We start from the raw sequence: 23,090 nt of genomic DNA, 5'->3' as shown, positions 1-23,090 counted from the left end.
CGGCCGCTGTCCAATCACAGCTCAGCAACCGTAACTAGGCAAGAGGCCTGTCAGAGGTCAAAGGTGAAACGGAGAAGCAGAAATCCTCCGAATTTAGAGGAAAATGTGGTATTTTAGTGTTTCCCTGCAGCTGGAAGCTCCACAGCAGAGATGTGGGATGTGGATTAAACAGTGTGGAAGAGCTCAGTCAGCGCTGAATCCATCAGAGAGCCACAGAAACTCCTCCGTTTGCTTCGAGGTAAGACGCTAGCTAACGCTAGCTATCTTAGCTGACGGCTGTTAGCCAACAGAGACGCTGAATATTAATTTTTAATAATTATAACTGACTTATGAGCATGAAACTAAATCTGTGGATCAAACTCACCATGTGGGAGCAACAATCTTTTGACAAATAATTTTTCTTGTCAGTGAGCTGAAGACATATTAGCTAATGGAGGCTACAGGGAGTCAAAGCTAAACGTTAGCTTCAAATAGAACAATATATTGACTTAATCTGCTGTGAAGCACACATAAATATATATCCACACACACACATGAGAAACAACTGAAAATGTTTGGCTTTTAAAGCTGTTATGAATGTTTTGTAGGTTTAAAGATAGTTTTGATAAATTATTGTTTTTACAGAATGATCTGTTGAAACATTTTCTGATCCAGACTCTGTGCAATATCACAATTTCTACAAATGGAATAATCTGTTCAGTACAACAGTATTTATGTGTGTTTCTTTTTATTTACATGTTAAATGATGTCCTTACATGTTTTCTCTGTCTCCTTTCACTGCTGTTGGATTGTTAACGACTTATTTTATCTTATGGATGATTCTGTGCTTATCGGTTAAAGCCGTCATGAAAAAAATCTTTCAGCTCATATTAACAACAAAAACTGATGATCCAGAAATCAACTGGTGATATTTTCTGAACCATATCTGTCATGTCACAGTAGTACAAACTAAACACATAGAAAACTTCATAATATGAAATGTGTTAAAGTGAAAAATGTGGTTCTTTGGAAATTTCCCTGGGCACGAGGAGTAATAAAGGATTATCTTATCTTATCTTAAAATAGGACTAGCAAAACAGTTTTTAATCTGCTCATATTGTCAGTTTCAAACCCCACTTTGCACTTTTGTCCACCAGTGTTTCTGTTTTTGTGCTACAACTTGTTAAACCTGCTCAATCAGTGAGGAAAGGTCAAAGAAAATGTTGTTCTTTTCATTTTTGTGACTAAATATTTCATATTAAAACTATTCTACGTTAAGTTTTGTATTATTGTGACCTGCAGCTACATGTGGTTCAGAAAATGTCACCAGTTGATCTCCTTTTTATTCCAGATTCTGAATCAGTGACGTGATGAGAAATAACAGAAAATTTCAGGTTTTTATCTTTAATAGTTTCTGAGATGTCGTCATTCAATCAGCCTCAAATTTAATGTGAGAAAAAAAACCTGCTTTAAGGGGTCTGCAGGCAGATTTGAAATTAAAAATAATCTCAGAAAGTATTTGATATATTAATGTAAGAGTTGACAGATACCATTTAAATATCCATGATTTACTTCCACACAAAATAATGGAGACTTGAAAAATGTTGTCGTTGATCTTTTGTGAATTCTGAAATCTTTAGTTTTAATACATCATAGTTTTATGCACAACTGACTTTTTCATGTCTTAGATTATTATGATTCTATATTTTTATGTGTTTAGTAAATGCTGAGAGTATGTAATCAATTTGCTAAAATTCAAACTAAATTCTGACAGTTGAAGGTCTGTTTTGTGGACTTTGTAAAGAGAACAGTAGGTGGTCTAATGATTTATCCCAAAGCTTCTAGACAAACAGTTACCAAGTATCACCAAGAAAAAACATTTTCCATAAACACTGTTAACGTCAGGGTTTACATAATAAATGCTTCAGACAATAACATAAGAAAGCGTTGTTGTCCTGACACGTCAGAGAGTTTGTGAGTTATATTTGGCTCCAGTTTGTAACTCAGAGTTCTGCAGTGAAGTCTTTAGATTTAATGTGAGTTTTCTCTGAACCGCTGCCTGTGACTACGTGAGGCCACCGCTCAGGAACAGATAAAACAGAGATGAGAAAATAACAAAAAGCAAACCAAACAAAGCATACATCCATTTCTTCCTCTTCCGGTAGAGCTCTTCCAGCAGCTTCCTGTTTCTGGTCCTCTCCTCCTCCAGAACCTCTCGGCTCTCCTGAAGCATTCGTTCATAGATCTCCTTCCTTTCTTTGTCCCAGGCGTCTCGTTGCCAATTCATTTCTTTCTTCATTTCTCTCCTGGTCAGCTCCAGCTTCCTCTCAGCGTTCTCCCTCTGCTCTCTCTCTGACCGAAGCTTATTCTCTGCAGCTTCCACTTTCCTCTTCCACTCCTGTTTCTGACTTTCTTCTTTCTTCCGTCTCTTCTCGTCTTCCTCTCGTTCTTTCTTCATTTCTTTTGTGATCAGCTCCAGCTTCCTCTCAGCGTTCACCTTTTGCTCTCTCTCTGATTGAAGCTTGTTCTCTGCAGCTTCTGCTTTCCTCCTCCACTCCTGTTTCTGACTTTCTTCTTTCTTCCTCAACTCTTGCTCCCTGTGGATGCATTCATCCTTTTCCTTCAGCTGCTTCTCTGTCAGTTCAATTTGTTCTCTGATTTGTTTTAAATCTTCCAGGTGTTTCCTCCTGAGGTTCTCCTTCTCTTTCTGGATTCTTTCCTGTTGAAATTCGTCGTCAGACAGAGTTGGTTTCATGGTTAAACCAGAGTCTTCAGATCCATCACCACTCAGATCTTCTCTGCTGTTCTCTTTTAGGATTTGGCTCAAACGTGTCAGCAGCTCTGAACGTTCCAGGTTCTTCTGAAACAAGTATCTGTATCTGCACTCTCTGATCAGGTCTCTGAAGGACAGATTATTTTCAAATGAGCTCTCCTCTCTGGATGCTGATATCAGAACCAGTGATCGATCAAATGATTGATCACTGAATAGTTCCAGGACTCTGCAGATCCTCACTCTGTGTTCCTCAGTGAAGTCTTCAGGCTGTAGAACCAGCAGGAACACATGAGGTCCAGGATCAGAGAGTCTCACACAGAGTTCTACACGTTCTCTTAGTTTGTCTTCAGAGATGGTTGGATTCAGCAGATCTGGAGTGTTGATGAGGACTATTTCTTTCTCCTTTATCTGTTCTCTGACTGTCACAAAGTCTGGTTCTTCCTCAGTGTTGAACTTGGTCTCTCCCAGTAATAAGTTCCCAGCAGAACTCCTCTCAGACCAGCTGTTCCCCAGAAGAACAACCAAAAGCTCAGACACTGAAAGAAAACAGAGTTACAGCAGTTTAGTGACAACAGTCACATCTGTTTAAAGGCAGAAAGCATTCAGAACCTGGAGTCTCTGCAGGGTTCTCGCCTGCGCATTTCAGCGTAACGGCCCGTTACGCTCAGTTTAAAAGATTACGCTGTGATTAGGGCCGCTACGCCAGCGCATTTCAAAGATTACGCTGTTGTTATGAGAGTGTGGCTCCGTCATGAGAGTGGGAGAGAGAGCAGCGTGTGTGTGCGGGAGGGAGGGGGAGAGCGAGTGAGAGAGACGGGCAGTCGGTCCAGTTGGAGGAGGAGAGTTGGGTTGGCGGTACTGTGCGGTTCAGCCACTGTTTATAGACAATAAAGGCTGCAGTGTTCTTTGATGCGGCTGGGCTCCTGTGTCTTTGCCTCTACGGCTGCTGAGGAAGTGAAGGGGGTTAACCCCGGGCTTCCTGACCACGGTCGGGGGCCGAACAGGAAGGGTTAACACTGTGATTAGGGCCGCTGCGCTGTTATTTTGACAGATAACGCCGTATGTGTTTGTTTTTATCAACTGGGTGCCTATCTAGGTTAATTTATGTCTCCCCAGCTCAGCCGTACTTTCCTGTCGATTGACCCGTTCCCGTCTATTGCGCGCGTGCAGGAGGACCTGCCGTTACGCTGAAAAAAAATCCTGGCGAGAACCCTGCTCTGTTTAGAGTATTTTCTTAAACTGGTGTTTCTTGGCCATGTCAACATCAGATCAGAGCCTTTATTTATCCGACCCCAGGGAAATCTAACTGAATCAGTGTGGCAGTGCAAAAATGACTGAAAATATACTAAAGTCCTGCTGATAATGTTCAGATTCTTCTGAATGTAGAAAATCACAATATTGTGCAAATTGTTCCATCAGTAGAAAATACTGATATGTCAGATTTCTTTATATGTAGGAAAAACGTGTTTTGTACAGAGTATTTTAAATGTTCAAACTAACTAGGGATCGACTGATAGGATTTTTTCAGGGTCAATTTTGATTATTGGTAGTCAAGAAAGGCTGATTACAGATATTTGAAACTGATATGCATTAAAGGTTAAATACCAGCATGTGATAGCAGAAACCAGCAGTCCTTCAAACTAGACTTCTTTATTGTGAAGGATTTCTGTAACTGAATTTATACATATATACTTTAAATGATGTACATTAAAAGCATGTGATAGCATCTGTCTGCTGTTCTCCTGTGTTTGATTCATTTTCAGTCCTGTCATGTTTATTGTCTATTCAGGCCGATGTCTGAAAGCACCACTAACTGTTGTTTTCATGCAAGTCTGTGGCTCCCCATAACTTAGCTGGTAGCTGTTAGCGTAGCCTCTGTCAGGGCAGCTAAAGTCCTGTTTTTTTTACAGATATTTGTGCTTCTTGTTCAGTTTTTGCAGTTTGTTTCTCTGCAGAGAGACGAGTCTGTAGACAAAGTGGATCCTGTGGACATGTACCATAAAGGTACATCTGAAGGTTCATGTCCACAGGATCCCTCAGTTTTTCACATGAGAATGCACCACTTGAGCTCCGGTAGAAATGTCAGACCAACATGGCGACTCAGTCACAAACTTTCTTTTCTATTACGAAAACAGCCCAGCGAAAAGTATTTCTGAAAGCATTTGAGGCGAGAAATAAGCTGCTGATTCTGTCCTCGTTTTCGTTCAGTGATGGCTAGTTCAGATGTTTGACGAAAGTTTCGTGATGCATTATTGAATTATTTATTTTTACGTGTGGTCTACTGGGAGGACTTGCTGGTTGTAAAGTGTGAATCTCATGTGAAACATTATTTTCAGACATTCTTAGTTCAGTTTGACTCACTATAAGGAGGAATGAAGTCCTGGCTATTGCTGCGCTTCAGCGGCTGCACATCACCTGTAACTGAAGCGATGCAGAAAATTACAAACATTTTACAGTTTTACATTCTCATGTTATAATTTTGTAACAGTTCTGTGAAACCAAATGACTGAACTAAAGTGAAATATTTAGGAACACATTTACAGTTTGTGATTTAAAATCAAACAGCACAGACCAGTCTCTGCAGCCATAGCGTCACTCTGCTGGAAACCCACAGAAGAAGTCTTTAACAGGAGGAGCTGCTGACTGAGAAAAACAACATTCACATTACAAAAATAGGATAAAACACAGTTCTTTATAAATTCAGTTCACTTTGAATTAACAGGATCATTTTAGAATTACAGTTGTGCTCCAAAGTGTACATTCCTCGCAAAATTTGAGAAATGTCAGTTTTTTTCAGTTTGATCCTTAGAAAAAATGTTACTTTAATTCAGAGTTAATGGTCAGATGAAGTTATTTATTGTCATTATTTGCTCTTTTTAAATCATAATGACAGGTTAAATCACCCAAAAGTATTCATACTCTTGAAGTTTTGACCTGATAATACGCACACATGTTGACACCAACAGGTTTAAATGGCGAGTGAGGCTAACCGTCCACACCTGTCACCTGTTTGCATGTAATTAGTTTCAGTGAGTCTCTAGTGCTGTACTGGCTTTGCTGGATTCTGAGCTGTGGGGAAAAGCAAAAGAACTGTGAAAGGGCCTGTGAGAAAAAGGCTGTTGAACTTTATAAAACAGGAAAAGGATGTGAAAAGAAATCCAAACATTTGGTGTTAAAACTCTCCTGGAGGAAGTGGGAAATTACTGGTTCTGCTGATGCAAAGCCGTGTTCAGGACAGTTTGAACAGCAGTGTATTTATCTATTTATTCTGAAGGTAATTGCACTTATTGCCAGAGGTTATTCAGTCAACATAGTCCGTTCCTTTCTGTCGCTGCTCCACTCAGCTTTGCAGACGCCATTTCTCTCTGTACTGATGATACAGAGGCAGATGGTTTTTCTCAGGAAACTGTTCATGCTTTAAATTTTACAAAACATTCCCGTTCATATCGTCATGTGTGAATATCTGAAGTCCTCTGCCTGTTTTATGTTACCTCCTCGCTGTTTCAGTGGCTAATTTTCAACCATTAAATCTGTCCTTAGAATCTTCATGTCTGTATTTATCAGAGGGATCAGGTCATTTTTCAACTTTTCTCGATATAAAGTCAAATATCTTTTTCCAGGTCATGCAGGTTTTTTTTTTTTTTTTGGCTCCTCTGATCACTGAAGAATCGAGCTGTGTGCAGAGACCGTTTGGGTTGGTGTTCATTAATGTGTAACTCATCAACTGGTGCAACAGCTTGATTGAACTTGAATTGAAGCAGATTGACAGCTTAATATGCATGTGAAGTGGTTTTGAAAAACGGCTAAAGACTTGTATTTTATCTTGCAAACACAAAATGCAATTTAAAAAGAAACCAGTGGTTTTGTGGCAGCAGTTGGGAGTGAAGACCACGATGTGTTTCAGTGATATTCCTGCAGATTGTTTTTAATGCTGCCTCTTTGAAAAATTGGATGCAAGTTAATCTCTGACCTGCACCAGTTTTACCACTGAAGTTATATTAGTGTAACTGTCGCTGTAATCTAATCTGATGTGTTTTTATGTCCTGTTGCCTTCATTGTTGGACTTTGGACTGGTAGAAATTAATCATTCATCTGCTGCTGACTACAAACATCAGTGTTTTAAACAGCTGTTCCCACAATGGAGAATTACAGAAATGTTTTAAACCAGAAAGACCAACAAAAATCTGACCTAAAACAGAGTTAAAGTAGCGTGGTGTACAGCTGAAACCTGAACTAGCTGCAGTCAGGACTTCTTCTAAAATAGAACTCGTCCGTTATGTACAGCTCTAATCTGTGACTTCAGTTCATCTCCACATCACTGACTTCATCAGGCGGTGGAGGAACCTTGTCTGATGGAACCGTTGTGTTCTCCATCGCCTCTAAATCAGTCCTCAGTAGTTTGTGTCGTCGTGTTTCTGAAAACTCTCACTCACACCGACTAGAAAAGTTTTCCTCCGTTCCACAAAGACTGATGTAGAAAAGGTGCAGGATTTTCTCATCGTACTGCAGTAAACTGTTCAGGTTTTCTATCATCCTGTGCACGTTTTAATGAGTTTTTCTGTTTTTTTAAAGGACTCACCTGAAGCTGCTCCGGCTGAGAGCTCTGCTGCCACGGACTGTAACGTCTGGAGAGGAAACAAGGAAGCTGATTGGACAGTAAGTGTCTGATCCTGTTTTTATCACAGTGTGCTTTAGAAACACCCTCCTCTGTAAATGTGGTCATTACTGATAAGCTGCTGCTGTCTGAACAGGAACAGTCCTTCTGTGGATGAATTCATAGAGGTCAGTGTTTGTGTCAGTGAAAACCAGTTCAGAGAGAATTCTTTTAGTCAGAATGAAAAAATAAACCCTCCTATCAGGAAAGGGGGAAAGAAGTGACATTTAAGATATTTAAGTAAAGACTTTAATCAGATTTTATTTCTATAGAAAAATGCGATAAAACACTACAAACCCCCCAAAGTCAGGTTATCAATAAGAGCCTCTAAAACACTGGAAACGATGTCCTACAACGGGCAGGAAACACCAGATGAGATCAAATTAAATAAAATAAGCCAGATATATTAGTAAAATAAAAAATACAATAAAATATCTATTAAAATAAAGATAAAGCAAATAAATAAATTAAACAAAATGTATATAAAAACTGAACAAGAAGTGATTAAAATGAAGCAATAAACTACATTAGACTAATATATGTAATTGGTTCAGTACACAGAGAAATCATAAATAAAACTGGTTCTAAGAACAGTAATAAATAAAAGCCATCAAATCAATCAAAAGTCTGGTTGTAAAGGTTTTTAAAAATATCAACCCTCTCTTCCAGCCCTCAGGTCTTCTGGACTTTTCAGATTTTTCTGACTTTAATAGCAAGGATTTTTGGTATAAACGGCAGAAGAGAGATTTTAGCTCTTGTAGGTTTTTTTTAAATTATTTTTTTACTATCATCATCATCAATGTATGATGGAATTACACGTGACTTCCCTTCTGATATACAAACAACATACTGGACATAAATACACACACACACACACACACACACACACACACACACACATATATATAAAGAACTAGTTATTATAAAAGCATGTGTGAATTATGTACAGAAATTATATAAAAGCAAATATGTACAGAAATTTAAAGAAGTTGTGCGGCATTTATTGTTCAAAATTGCAGGTGAGGTAGAGGAGTCAGGTGTGTGGATCTTGTGCTGCATGAACCTGATTTCAGTTGAAATGTCTGAAGTTTAAAGAATACATGAACCTCCTGCAGTACCACTTCTCTACCACCAGGTGTCTTCATGACACATCTCCTCTCTGACTGCGGTTTCAGGGCAAACACAAAGAAACCTTGGAAATGTCTGACTTGTTTCATGCTGCAGCCCTCTGCTTGGAAACATTCATGATCAATTCTAAAAAGGAAAATTAGTGACAGTTTGTGACAGATCTGGATCAGGATGTAAAATGAATATTACCAAATTCACCTCCTGCAGCTTTGATCTTGTTCCAGGTTTTCCTGCTAAATATCAGGTCAGAGGTCTGTTTTATTGGTGTCTGCTGCTGCCAGGTTTGGCTGGATCGGCTCCAGAATCACAAACTAAGAGGCCTTAAAGAGTTCAGAAGTGACAAACCTTTGGGATCCTTCAGTAGTTTTAGAAGATGAGGACAGTTTAGGAATCCTGGAACTTTCTGATGCGTTCCAACAGTGAAGGTTTAGTTCAGAGACGTCTGGTTATCCAGGTTATCTGGACATTAATGAGGAGCTCTGAGGCTCGTTGAGGAAGAGAATCCATGATCAGAATGATGCTTCTGGGATGGTTTTATCTTCCTTATTTAGGTTTTTGTAATAAAAAGAGATGAAACATTGAGGTCTATAGTCTTGGACGTCCAGCAGGTCCAACAGCACCACTGCTTGGACTGATTTGAAAACTGAATCTTTATTTATAAGCTGTCTAAGTGATTACAAGAGATAATGTTTAGGTTTTTATTTATCTTTTAGTTCTGCCTTTCTCTGAGCTCAGACATAAATCTGTGGACATTAATGTCTCCTATAGTGTCCAAACTGGCTGCTGCTGAATCACTTTATTTGATGTTTTGAATCCAGAATGAGCGTTTTTATTAATTTGCATAATTTTTGCATGAATGACAGAGAATTAATGTGAAAATCTGAATCAGTGTGGTCATTTTGTTTCACCTTAATGAATTGTTTTTTCCATATAATCAGATCTGTGAGCAGACGAGTGAGATAAACAGATGGATCTGTTCTATTTCTGCTCTTTGGTTCAGTTGTTCTCCAGGATATTTAGTCTGCAGTGACAGAAACATGATGGAGGTTGCAGCAGCTGGTGAGTCTTAGTACTGACAGTTCATCAGGAGTTTTGGTGCTGCTCATTATTCTGGACGGGCCTGTAGAACTAAACAGACTTTATTCATGTAAAGGTGGTTTACAGCAGGTGGATTACTGCTCAGAGTCTGAATAAACTCCATCTGACCACTGATGCATTCAGAAGGATTCCTCACGGCAGCTTGGTTTGTGTTTCAATGCATAACAAGGCTGTAATATTTAAGAGGAATGTTCATGTTGTTACGGGGGGTTTTATGAGACGACATGCTTTAAATAATAACAGGAATAATTTATAATGAATTCATGTGTTTCTGCATTGACAGTTCCAGATGTGAAGCCACAAAAACGAAGCAGCAGCTTTGAACATCTGCCTCCTTCCAGTAAGTTTAACTGAGTCTGGACTGTTGAACAGAGGAGTCATCAAATAAAATAATTCAACCAACAACCTGCACTGAGTTAGAGGAATTAGCTTTTCCTCTACAATTAAAGAAAAGTCTGAACGGTGTGAAACTGTTGAGGCATTTTAATATAAAGGAAATCCTGAACTCAGAGTGAAGAAAAATGAAGTTATGATGCCAATTTTATTAAATTATCTCATCTTCAATTTAGTTTAAATTCATCTAATGCAGACATTTGACCTTAAATAATAAGTTGATGCAAAAATACTGTTTTTCTGTTATTAGTAGTAAATAATAATTTTTATTTAGTAATCATGCATTTAATGAAGTTTTGCTCCAGTGTTCAAATAGAGGAAACCTCATGGTGCAGAAAAAAACTAATATAAAGCAATTATCAAATAATTTAGCTCAACTTAAATTAACTTTTATATCAAACACAGAAATTAGAATTTAAATTACACACAATATTAATTATTTATTAAATCAAACATCAAAATACTGCCTCCAACTTAAAAGGTTTCCATAAATTGATCAGTTATTTTTATTGATTTATCTGCTGATCTGTACGTTACTAAAACCACTGAATGAAGCACTGACAGCATCACTCTCTGTATGTGTTGTGTTGCCATGGAAACCTGCATGTATTTAGCTGGTGAAACAGAAAATGATGTTTGGTGCTGCAGCTGGTAGATCAGTAGATGTCACACAGTGAAGAGACAGAGCAGCTGCAGACTGAGTTAGAAGTCATGAACACAGTGAGGAATGTGGTCGGTCAGTCTGAAGGTCCTCTTAGTTTTCACTGACAGTAAAGTTTCAGGCTGTATTTACTGTTTACTGCAGTAGAAGTAGTGGTGCAGGTGGAGCTGCAGGGTGGGCTGCTGGTCAGAGGTGTGGAGTTGATTCCTGCATGTTTTTCAGGTTGATACCAGGTGGGGTGTTGCGGGTCTTTAAACAAACCTTTGAGTTGTTGTTGTTTCCATCCCAGATCTCTGATGGTCTGCTGCCAGTTGCTGTGATTCTCCATCCTTTGGGACGCTGATGTGCCCTTCGCTTTGACTCCCAGGCAGCCGGTAAGACTGAGTCACTGCAGTTTGGTGTTTTATCTTCAGGATATTTAGAGCTTTAGATCAGTTCAGCATTTATTAGTGCAGTTAGTTAATGCTGCTTTGGGTTTGCTCATTTTTTCACTGTTTTCCTCATTAGAGACAGCAGTGAATTACAAAGTGAGTCTTTGTGGATGTTTGAATCATTTTTCATTGTTTGGTTTTTAATTCATCCTGGTTCACTGTAAATAGTAATTCAGGGGACTTGTTCCCAACATTCAATGAATGAATAGTTGGAGGATAAAACTCTGATTTACTGATTTAGATCAAACGTTGAAGTTTCAGAAGTTCTGTAACTCTCCATTAGTCATTTGGAACTGAAGAAGCCTCCTAGATGAAGGGAAATGTCTTTTATTGAATCTGATTTAACTTCCTAATTTATCTGATGGTGACACTGAAGAAAAAGATCAGGAATCCTAGAGGTAAGTAGTAAAATCTATTTTAAAATCTGTTTTATTTCATTATTGTATTGTGTAGTTTTAGAGCATTGTGTAAATATGTCTATCAGTGATATTTAAGTTTATGACATAAAGTTAAATCCAAATCAACAGGAATATTTATCCACCAGCAGCAGAGAACTGAAGCTAGCTAGCAAGTAGTATTGTTAGCCTAGCATGACGTTAGCTATTTAGCTAGTGCTACAGCAAGCTAGCTAGTTAGCCTATTAGACAGATAATGCATTCATCCTGCTATTTTGCTATTTTGTTAGGTAGTTGGCTATTTAGCTAGTGCTACAGCAAGTTAATATAGCATAACACGATTAGCCTAACATGAAGTCAGCTAGGTAGCCTTTTAGACTGATGATCATACATCTGTACTGCTAGTTTCTTACGTTACTGCATTAAATGATGGTGAATAAAACTGATCAGTCATCTAACATTAGCAGTGCTAGAGCTTTTATCATCATCAATGTCTACATAAAATGTTACAGCATCTCTGAGTCATAAAATGTTCACAAAGTCTCAGTAACTTAAAGAACAAATTGTAAAAACTCAGTGAAAGTTGATCAGACAGCAGCAAAGTTCTCCAACAGCGACCCACAGACTCATTAAAGCTCATTAAATACAAAACTGGTCTCATCTGAAAACTTTATTAAAGGCATTAAAGCTGCTCAGCATTTAAAATCACTTTAGAGTGTTTTGGACACACAGTTCCATGTTTAACTGCACAGTAAAATAATTTACTGTTGTTCCAGTGAGGATTACTGGGATATTATCACAGTAACATCAGTACTAAATAGTACATCAGATCAGTGTATCACAGAAATAAAGTCAGAGCAGAATGAAAGTGTTTCAGTGGTTGATCAGTTTGACTTCAGCTTTTAACCACAGTCTAACTGCAGAGAAACATTCATTCATTTTTCATAGTGACAGTACAGAACACAGCATAAAAATAAATCAGTCTGAAGATAATGCAACACTTACAAACATCAGCTGTGATATTGACAAAGCAAAAAAAAACAACAACACTGAAAACAACAAAAAGGCAGTTATTCTCAACAAAACAACACATGAGAATTACAATTTAACAGAATGGAAACTTTCTGCTTGCTCAGAAAGTAGAAACTAAAACACCAGCTCATTACACCTCCACTCTTATTTAGTTTCACTTCATTTTTACTTTTCAAAATAAGACACACTGTCTACCATATTAAACTGATTTTAACAAACCTCACAGAAAACACACTTAAATAGAGAATTAGAAAGTTGTGTGTAATTGTCGACCAAACTTGATCCACCATGAGGTGAAAAGGACTTCATTGGAGAGCTGCTCAAAGAGAACTTTAGGATTTGTTGTGTTTATTTGTATGATTTTGTTCCATCTGTACCTCACCATGCAGTCATATGACACTTGTGAACTTTGGAGTTGAATTTTACCACTGAATAAGTCACACACTGTAAACACTGTTTAGTTTTTTTTTTTTACAGTTTTAATTGTAATCTTTTTACCAATTCATTTTAGTTATTTTGATTATTTTAAAAATCTTTCCCAGTTATGTAAAATTCCAGAGTAGAGCTTATAAAATTACAGGTAAAAGGTAATAATCTACATGGTAACAGTAAAACAAACAAAAAGTGAGTCAATAGTTTTGTTATTTTTACTGTATTTAAGTCAGCAAAATTACTATCATGTTTACAGATATTTGCTTGTATTTGAGCATATATATTATAATATATACAATATATATTATTGCAAATACTGAAAATTGTATTCTTTCATTTTATATATTTTTTCAGTCTTACTAAATTAGAAATGTCTCGTGAAATCACAGAAAAGGGTATTAACATGCTGCCAATAAAAAAGAAAGCATTCAAAACTATAAATGTCCACATCAAAAATCTATATTTTTACTAATAGTTTTTTTCTTTTACATTTGATTCTAAAGTCAATGTATAGAGCTCCGGGAGATGACGTCACACAATCCCGGCATGCAACAGTCGAAATCAAAACACCGCCATATTGGCAGGAAGGCGCGCTGTTTAAACTACTGCCAGCTAACTCCTAAACGTTCTTCAGCGTCGACATCAGAGAGTCCACCATATGGTGGACAGTTGTTGCGCCCCGGGATGCCAGAACAGCCGAGGACGAGCAAAGGGGAGAGCATTTTATCGGATTCCCAAAGATCCTGAAAGACGACAGAGGTGGATCACTGCCATAAAACGCGCAAGAAGCGAGCAGAAGAAAACGGAGCGGTGGGAACCCACAGGCAACGGATTCCGCTTATGTAGCGACCACTTTGTATCAGGTACAGAATCCGTTTCCTAAGCTTTATATCTGATCGCGTAATTTCTCTTACCCCTCAAGGCTTTTATACGCTGTTCCGCTTCAGTTGCGCTTCAGTGTCCCGCCCGCGGTACACTTTGAGATCTGCATAAGCAATTTGCTAAATGTCTGAAACGCGATTATACAAACACTATACGCCGATGGAAAGCTTAGATTCTCATGAATCCGCCGGTATAAACCACTTTCAGATGTGATTACCACAGCGGGTAATATGAACACATTTGTCCGACAAACAACGAATATCCATCCATCCTTTCTCTGTACACGGCTTCAACGCACACAGCGCGACTCAAATTTCCAGGTTCATTATTACACACAGATGAAAATATTCCACAAAAAACGGCCATAATCCAACCTTGGACATCCAGACGAAACAAGCCAGTAAACTATTTTGTCCAAAACATGTCTTGAAATCGGCATATTATCCACGAATACGTCGTTTTCAAGGAAATGCACCTCGCGATGCGCGTCCAATATTCCCTGTATTTCTCATCATATTTTTATTTACAAATAGAATATTAGCGATTTTTTTTTTTTTGTACTGAAAATGGCTGGAATTGACTGTAGCTTAAAGGGTTAAGAGATTCACCGGAGTAGGATGAAGGAAAATTTATCAGGTAATTGTAGATGTCAGGGTACCGCAGGTCCGGTAAAAGGTCCGCTCCGACCGTCTCAAGATTCTTAAATAAGATACCGGGGGCATGATATGGATCGTATATGTTTAGTTTGTCCAGTTTGTTTGTATATTTTATAATATCGTCTGATTTAAAATGAAAAGTAAACTCAGACGGCGTAAATTTTCTACCAGCGCCATTCATTTTGAAGCGGAGTTTCCTGCCAACATGGCGGCGTAAACAAACGCAGTCACGTGACATCCGGAGCTCCATTGAAACCAGCAAAAATATAATGAATTTACTTTTTATTGGAATGAAAAGTTGTGTATATTAAGGACTTAAAAATGGCACAATTTGTTATCTGTTATTTTATAAATTTGGCAGGTTTTGTTAGATTACAGATCATATCCAGTATAATCACAGGGAAAAGAATATTAATTTACTTGACTGTAAAAAGAATAAAGAATGAGCCAAAACCGTAAATAATGTCCACATTTAAAATCAATATCTTTACAAACTGATTTGTTCTTTAACTATCAATGACCATAAAATGACACCATTGTACTTAAATCAGGACATCCACCATTCTTCTGAACATTACAGTAACCTGCTGTTTTTTAATTTACTTTTTCTGGCATCTTTGCTGTCAGATTTTCACAGTTTTCTTTCCCATTACTGTTTCTCAGAGAGCACTTTTGATCCAGAGTACAAGGAACTAACATAGTTTTCACAGTTGATTGTTTTGGGGACAGAATTTCCTGATCATCTTCAGTTGTACTGGAACCAGGAGCAGATGCCGATATGATAACATAGATGAACTCAGACTTTTGGTCATACAGCGGGTCGCCGACAAAGTTCACAATCTGAGCCATGATGAAGCAATAGTGACACAAAAAGGAAAATTTTTGTTCTTAAAAGGTGAACTCTGGAAGACTTGACTTGCTAAGGCTGCTGAAGCTGAGTTCATATTTTTTCACAGAAAGGGGTGTGAAGTTTGTCTCCAAAGCCCTGAGCAGACGAGCTGCAGGCAAAGATCTAATAATTATGACAAGGGAAATGACTGCAGAGATCAAGAACTCTCAAGAACTTTCAGTCAACGCACATACACACCATGAGTGCATTAAGATGGTCTTAGAAACACCCGAATCCATCCTTCCATGTTGAGATTCATAGCAGAGTGATCGGCTGAATCCCAAACCGCCCCCTACACACTCCCCCTACACTAACGAGTGTCACTCCAAAAGAAGTCACACTCGCAGCTGTGGAGGGCACCTATTATTGAAGGGGGAGGGTATAAATACGATCGTCAGGAATGGGACGCCCTGTCACCTCACCGGAAATCGGAAGACGTCATCGCCATGGTAACAGAAAGACGCCTACTGTGCATGGCTGTAGCGCTGTGGCACAGGTTGCAACTAACAAGGATCGCTGCTGCTTCCAGAAGACAAAAGCATCCCCCTTTTTTTCACTCACATGTTTTCCAATCCTATTATCTGGCATTTCAAATCCAACAAATGAATAAATGAATTCTGTCAGTTGTGTTCAAATTTTAAGGTGTCAGGGGATGCACAATTAAATCAAAACTTCAACAGAGAAGAAGATTTGTTTCTTTTGATTTATCTTTTTCCACCTCTCTTTTTGTGATGTTCTGTCAGTGTGAAAAAGGCGTGGGAGAAATAAAGGACGCATGTGGAACTTACATCGATATGTTGTTTCCTCCTCCATTTCAACGTTGCACTTCCTGAAAAAGTTGTCCAGAGTGAGCATCGATGCAGACTCGCTATTTAAGGGCTGAACAGTCCACTCCCCCTCCGCACTACGCGGTTTGGGACGGCCCTTAATATGGAGGACCCTCTGCGGGAACGCACAAACGGAGGGGTAGTGTGTAGGGATAGTGTGTAGGGGGCGGTTTGGGATTCAGCCATCATGTCCTGACTGAGGAGACTCATTGAACACATGTTAGGGGTAGCTACCTGGGACCCCTAAGCTGTGATACACGTCAAGAAGCCCTCTGTCCTCTTTTTCCGAAGGAAGAAGATTCTTGACAGCATCAAACCATCTCCCTCCTCCTTCCTTCAGAAGTTCATCTATCAAATCACTGATTTCTTCTTCATGTTTTTTCTGCAGATTTCCCTGTTCCGTGACATTTTTCACTGTTTTCAACTCCTCCTCCTGTTTTTCCAGTAAGTCGCTGATCTTTCTCAGATTTCCCTTCTTCTTGGCCACAATTTTCACAAAGTCCCTCAGTTGTCTATGATGTTTTTCTCGGTTTTCTTTTTCATTATGTTCTGCTAGTGCTGTCAGCAGGTCATACTTCAGATCTTTATCTTTCATTTGTTCAGCATGCTGTTCCTTCACAGCTTCATAGGTCTCCATGAATTCCAATTTAAAGTCATTAAACTCTTCAGCTCTCTCTCTGGCTTTCTCTTCGAATGTCTTTTTCAGAATAATTAGCTCTCTTTTGTAGCTTTCTTCTAATTCTTTATGTTTCCTCTCCTCCTCTTCTCTCCTCATTTGTTCTTCTTCTCTTCTCTTCTTTTCATATTCATCTTGTTTCTGCTTGAACTTCTCCTGAAGTTCTTCTATTTTTCTTTTCTCCTCCTGTCGTTTCTCTTCATCTTCTTGTTTCTGTTTCTTCCACCACTCTCTTCTTTCTTTCTCCCAGGCTTCTTGTTTCTTTCTCATCTCGTCTCTGGTCTCTTCCAATTTTCTGTCAGTGTTTCTCTTTTCTTCTTTGTCTGATTGAATTTGTTTGTCCAACAATTTAAGTTCCATTTTTAGATTCTGTCTGTATTCATCTTCCTCTGCTTCCCTTTTACGTTTCTCTTCTTCTCTGATTTCTTCTTCTTTCTTTCTCAGCTCACGCTCCTTGTTGATATTTTTCTCCATTTCATCAAGTAGTTTTGCTCTGAGTTTTCTTTCCTGCTCAATTTCAGCTCTCTCTTCTTCTATTCTTCTTTTCATTTCTTCCTTTTCATCCTCATGTTTTCTTTCTAATTCTTCCATCTTTCTCTTCATCTCTTCTTCCTTCTCCTTCAGGATTTTCTCCATTTCTTTTTGTATGGCTGCTTCAGCTTCTTGCAGCATCTCGTTGGTGAAGCAGCTTCCTCCATTTTTCTTCACCATGGTGTCAATCTTTGTTATCAGCTCACTGACTTGTGTTCTGTTTTGTTCATCATAGTTATTGAACATATGGTATCTTCCTCCACAGTCAGAGATCAGCTTCTTGAAGGAATCATCACATTGCTTTTCAATGTATTCTTCAATGGACTGATTCGCTTGTTTTAATGAATCTCCTCTTGTGAAAAGAATGATGGTGAACTTTTCAGAATTCCTCCCAAAACTTTTCTTGATCAAATTTAATGTCTCCTTCTCCTCTGGTGTGAATCTGCCGATCTGTAACACCAGCAGGAAGACATGTGGTCCTGGAGACAGAAGACTGATGCATTTCACCATCTCTTCATGAACCTGTTCAAGGGTTAAACTGCTGTCAAACAGTCCAGGAGTGTCGACCACGACAACAGGACGTCCGTCCACTTCACCCACTGACTTCTGACAAAGTTTGGTGACTGAAGTTTGACTTGGTAGAGCTTCAAACTTGTTTCTTCCCAGAATGGTGTTTCCTGAAGAACTCTTTCCACTGCCAGTCTTCCCAATCAGCACAATCCTGAGACTCTCTGAGTTCTGCTGCTCTTCATCAGCTGTGAAACCAAACAGAATTATTTGAAGTATGAACTTCGTATATAACAGAGTTTAGGAGCATCAGCTAAAGCAGAAAATTAAAACGGTGAAATACTTACTGGTGATCACATCAGATTTTTTCAGTTTCTTGCTTTCAGTCTGTTGTTTGGTGATGACTGCTTCTAGCTGTAGGATCTTTTCCATTTGGCCATGAGCAAACATTCCTGTTGTGTAGCTGTGAGGTTTCTGATCTGACAGTCTCATCTTGTCCACTTGATCCAGCAGCTCTGGGATCTGCTGCTTGTCCTTCATGTTGAAGATGATGTATCTTCCTCCACAGCTCTGATGGAGCTCCTGGATGTCTCTGCTCTGTCTGATAAAGTCAACAACAGCTGGAGCTGTAGGATCTGACTCCACAGTGAACAGAATCAGGGTGAAGTCTGTGACTTTAGAGCTGAATGTGTTCTGGATGGTCTTTAACTCTCCCTTGTCTTCATCAGTGAGGGGACCCACAGGTAGGACCAGGATGAAGGCATGGACGCCCTCAGGATCACAGAGGGAGATACACCTGAATGATTCCTCCATCACTGCCTCCTGAGGTTCTTCATACAAGGCAGGCAGCTCCAGCAGGGAAACCCGACGTCCACACACCTCTCCCTGGGTTTTAACACACTCTAAAGAGTCATTAGGTCCACCAAGCTTTTTTGGTCCCAGAATAGCATTGACTGCTGAAGTCTTCCCAGCTCCTCTTCTACCACACAGGACCAGGTTCAACACTGTCTGATCCTCTTCTTCAGTTACTCTCAGATATCCTCCCCTGTGGTCACTCACTATAGTTTGCATTTTCTGCATTAACTCTTGTACTTCATGACCTGAAGGATCTTTTTTATCAAGATTGATCCTGTGCTGCTTTTGTTCGCAGTCTTGGAGGAGTTTTTCCACCGACTGATTCTGTCTGTCTTCGTTTTGAGTCATGATGACCATGGAGTGTTTGAAGGCGTCTTCACCAAACAGACTTAGGATGAACTTGAGAGTTTTTCTGTTTTCTTCAGTGAAATCTGAAGGTTTCACTAACAGCAGCAGAACATTTGGTCCAGGAGAACAGAGATTCACACATTTCTTCACTACTTTTTTTCGGATCTCCTCAGACAGATTGAACATGTCTGGAGTTTTCACGACTGTAAAAGGTTTTTTGTTCCATGTTCCACGAGCAGCTTCACAATGTTTTCCTCCAGAGAATCTTTGAACAGAAAACTCTTTCTTCCCAACAATGATGTTTCCCAGTGCTGTCTTTTTGTCATCACTTTTTCCAAGCAACACAATCCTGAGTTCATGTGCTGCAAAATATACAAACAAACAAACAAAAAAACAAAGGAATAAAAATGACCTTCCAAGATGAGTAAATTAGTATCACTGTTTACAGTTTGCAAGATTTTACTGTCATTGTGCAGCTGTTGTTAACTCATCATCTGACACTGATAAAATAAGTGTATTTACTATTCGTTCGCAAAGTTACACCAGATACCTATAGACTGTTAAACTTACTTTGAAATTTTCCCGTCAAACGGTTTTGTCTTTTTTTACAGCTGCTTTAAATGACCAAGAAGTGATAGTTATTTGATTTACTACAACATAAAAATGTACATTGTGTTTTTATGCTTGTTCGTTATAATAGTGATGTCCTGTTAATTTCTTTCAGTTTTTCTCTCATCAGTTAAGGCTGTACTTTTGGATTCTGTCTATTGGAATAATTCCTTCTATCTTGGACTTAATTCACCTTCACACTACAGCCACCTTTTGCATGTTTGCCAGCCCATGTCTCTTTCAGTAAGCTGTACAAAAGTTGTTTTTTGTTACCACACCATACCTGCTGCATGTGCATGAATATCTGCACCTGGGTTCTTGCCCAAGCATTACCTGAGAGCACAAACTGGCCAAAGAACGGAACCAGCAGATCTTTTAATTGAGGACAAAGGCTTCTTAATTTGCTAGATACTCTGGTTTGCTTATATTGGAGCTGGAAAAGGGTCTCTAATGGAGTCCATAAACAGGCTATATTGTCAGTGGTGTGCAGAGAAGCTGCACTCAAACCTTGACTCGGCGATTCTTTACCTGAATACCTATAGACCTTAATACCACCTGTGCTTCCCAGCCCACTTGCCTCATGGCAGCTCCACAGTCAGTAGAGCTGCTGGCTTCCAGGCTAGCCCCATGTCAGCAACTTGCCTGGTTGCTATGGTCCTGACACATTTTAAGTGGGCCGTCAATGAACTCACTAGTTTCTTGCCTATCCTGCACCCCCCCAAGATTCCCAGGAACAACATTCTTGGAAGTTTTCCAGAAGGAAGGCCTCCTTTAATGTGCCTCACCTCCTGCCCCCTGTCTCCTGCACTTCAGAGGTACTGGTCCTGCAATGAAGTATTATGCACCTCGGCTACAAAATTTCCAACTTGTTTCTGTATTGGAGAGGGCTGCCATCTTTTCTCTTTAGTGTGCGTCTGGATCAAGCGACGTTAAGTCGAGCATCCTGCTGTGATCAGCTGACCCAAGCACTTTTCTCAGTCAGCTAACATCTGCTCTGTTACTGCCCTGTTTCTGAGCCTGTTCTTTTGTCTCTGTATGCAGTTTGTTTTTGATTCAGCAAATACAAGGACTGTTCGAGAATCTGCTGTCGTCAGTACCACCTTTCCCATCAGCCTCCCAAATGGCTTTGCACTTTGCTTACTTGCTTGATTTTGATTTGTTAGTTTAGTTTTGACCCTCCCCCAGAATCCCTACACCAGACCTGGGCCATGTAGGGCCCCATCCGTGTGTGTGTATGTATATATATCATCAGCCTTGTTGTACTTACAACTGGAAGAAGTTTTAGTTTCTGTCATGGAAGTCAACCCTGTTAAAATACAGGCTATTTTCAGTTCTGTCAAGACTGAACGAATGTCACAGTCCAGTCATCTGTGATAACTTAATGTTCAGACCTGATCGTGTTTTATTCATTACATTATAAAAAGTGTTCCTGAACTCACCAGTACGTTGAGCAGCATCCAAGCTGTCACTGATGCTTTCTTGATGACCAGCAGCTGGAACAGAAGTTGGTTCTTTAAAAACATCACAGGTCACATGACCTTCATTGTTCTGCTTCACCATGTCGCCGATAACTCTTAACAGCTGTTGATGTTCAAGGTTCTTTTCCCACAGCAGCTTGGTTCTACATTCATCCAAAATGTCTTTTAACGGTGGATGCTGCTTGTATGTTTCAATGGAACCTGAACTCTTGTCTTTGGGTTTTGATATCAGAACTAGTGAATGATCAAATGATTGATCACTGAATAGTTCCAGGACTCTGCAGATCCTTCGTCTGTGTTCCTCAGTGAAGTCTTCAGGCTGTAGAACCAGCAGGAACACATGAGGTCCAGGATCAGAGAGTCTCACGCAGAGTTCTACATGTTCTGTCAGTTTGTATTCAGAGATGTTTGGATTCAGCAGATCTGGAGTGTTGATGAGGACCATTTTTTTCTCCCTCAGTTTTCCTATGACTTTCAGACATTGGTTTGGTTCTTCCTCAGTGTTAAACTTGGTCTCTCCCAGTAGTAAGTTCCCAGCAGAACGCCTCTCAGTCCAGTTGTTTCCCAACAGAACAACCCTCAGCTCAGACACTAGAATGACGGCAAATGAAAACATCATGAAGTGAACACAGAATCTATCAATGTCCATCTAAGGAACAAAGCAATTATATCATCGATTTTTTTTTTAATCAAATGTGATTTCTTTCTACATATTACATTGTTACATAAGACAGATTTTTTTTCACACAAGACTTCACGTACAAGATCTGACTTAATCATTATGACCATTTTTTTCTTTGATACAAAATATGGTGCACATGTTTGGCCTACATCAGAAGAAATTCAATTTTCAAAACTCACTGGAGGGTGGCAAGAACGAAGAGCTGTGGCTGCGCACCAGTGGTTGGCCATGTTTTGGAGCTGTGAGGATGAAGAAAAACAGAATATATTAAATGACTCTCATGTTCATTTATTCACTTTCTTGATTGCCAAGTTGGAATTGGGAGGTGGTGGTCCTATACATCCTCTCCTATAGAGGCAGAGCCTGATCACTTTGGAGAATCTTCATCCATATACATGTTACAGGTCTCTAAGTAGTTAAACTCTTCGATGATAAAGCACTTGGTATGGATCAAAGTTGTCCCAAGATGCTGAAGGCTCTGGGCCCTGTTGGGCTCAGTACGATGTCACGTGAGCATTGGGTATGATGCCTGTGGAATGGCAGACCAGGTGTTTGTTCCCATTTTTAAAACATGGAACTGGAGGGTCTGCTGCAATTACCAGGGTCCCAGAGTACCAATCACTTCTCAAGCTCCCAGGGAAAGTTTGATTCAGGAGGACCAATGCAGATTCCGTCCTGGTCATAGGACAGTGGACCCCATCTTTACCCTTGCACAGCTGTTGAGGGAGTCATGGGAGTTCAACCCGCCAGTCCATATGTGTGCTGTCGATTTGGAAAAGGCCTACGTCCGTGTCCCCTGAGGGACTTTGTGAGGGGGTACTGAAAGACTGTAGGTTACCAGGCTTGTTGATACCAGCCATTCAGTCCCTGTACAACCAAAGTGAGAGCTGTATCCAAGGGCGTAGTTTTGGTCTCAACATTGGTAGGGACGATATAACAGCATAACCTGCATGTACACTTTTTGCTGGGGACGGGACATTAATAAGACCAAACAGATTGGGTGAATGGGGGTCAGGGCTACATTTCTCACGAATATGAACCTAATTAATTGATAAGCTAAATGATCAATGCAAAATGAATCTGTATTGACTTATACTAACTTTCATGTGTATTGGTTCAGGTGATAGTAATTAAATACATTTTAATTAATAAATAAATGCACTAATAGGTATTT

At 39.4% G+C, this 23,090-nt stretch overlaps 2 protein-coding genes across 2 annotated transcripts; both read right to left on the bottom strand.

Moving 5' to 3' along the window:
• Nucleotides 1–245: 245 nt before the first annotated feature.
• Nucleotides 246–7,387, bottom strand: LOC127534886 (trichohyalin-like). Its single transcript, XM_051951253.1, has 4 exons — nucleotides 7,332–7,387; nucleotides 5,325–5,395; nucleotides 5,114–5,173; nucleotides 246–3,288 (listed from the first exon to the last, which is right to left on the bottom strand). The coding sequence occupies exons 2-4, from the start codon at nucleotides 5,338–5,340 to the stop codon at nucleotides 2,045–2,047; spliced, it is 1,320 nt and encodes a 439-aa protein (XP_051807213.1). The 5' UTR covers nucleotides 5,341–5,395; nucleotides 7,332–7,387; the 3' UTR covers nucleotides 246–2,044.
• Nucleotides 7,388–16,328: 8,941 nt separating this feature from the next.
• On the bottom strand, nucleotides 16,329–19,015 carry LOC127534840 (GTPase IMAP family member 4-like). The gene is made up of 4 exons (XM_051951104.1): nucleotides 18,325–19,015; nucleotides 17,470–18,192; nucleotides 16,960–17,094; nucleotides 16,329–16,345 (listed from the first exon to the last, which is right to left on the bottom strand). The coding sequence occupies exons 1-4, from the start codon at nucleotides 19,013–19,015 to the stop codon at nucleotides 16,329–16,331; spliced, it is 1,566 nt and encodes a 521-aa protein (XP_051807064.1).
• Between the last annotated feature and the right edge of the window lie 4,075 nt (nucleotides 19,016–23,090).

Source organism: Acanthochromis polyacanthus, chromosome 7 (assembly GCF_021347895.1).
Source record: "Acanthochromis polyacanthus isolate Apoly-LR-REF ecotype Palm Island chromosome 7, KAUST_Apoly_ChrSc, whole genome shotgun sequence".
NCBI classification, from domain to species: domain Eukaryota; kingdom Metazoa; phylum Chordata; class Actinopteri; family Pomacentridae; genus Acanthochromis; species Acanthochromis polyacanthus.
This window is presented reverse-complemented; position numbering and strand designations above follow the sequence as displayed.

Bases quoted from the DNA above. Each gene is read 5' to 3' on its own strand.
- LOC127534886 (XM_051951253.1), bottom strand. The intron at 3,289-5,113 runs GTGAGTCAAACT...GTTTTCTTTCAG, and splicing joins GGACTTCATTCCTCCTTATA to TGTCTGAGCTTTTGGTTGTT.
- LOC127534840 (XM_051951104.1), bottom strand. From the start codon at position 19,015: ATGCAAACTATAGTGAGTGACCACAGGGGAGGATATCTGAGAGTAACT. The intron at 18,193-18,324 runs GCAAGAAACTGA...TTGGTTTCACAG, and splicing joins CACCAAACAACAGACTGAAA to CTGATGAAGAGCAGCAGAAC. The intron at 17,095-17,469 runs ATGAAAAGGAAG...AAGAGAAACGAC, and splicing joins ATTAGAAAGAAAACATGAGG to AGGAGGAGAAAAGAAAAATA.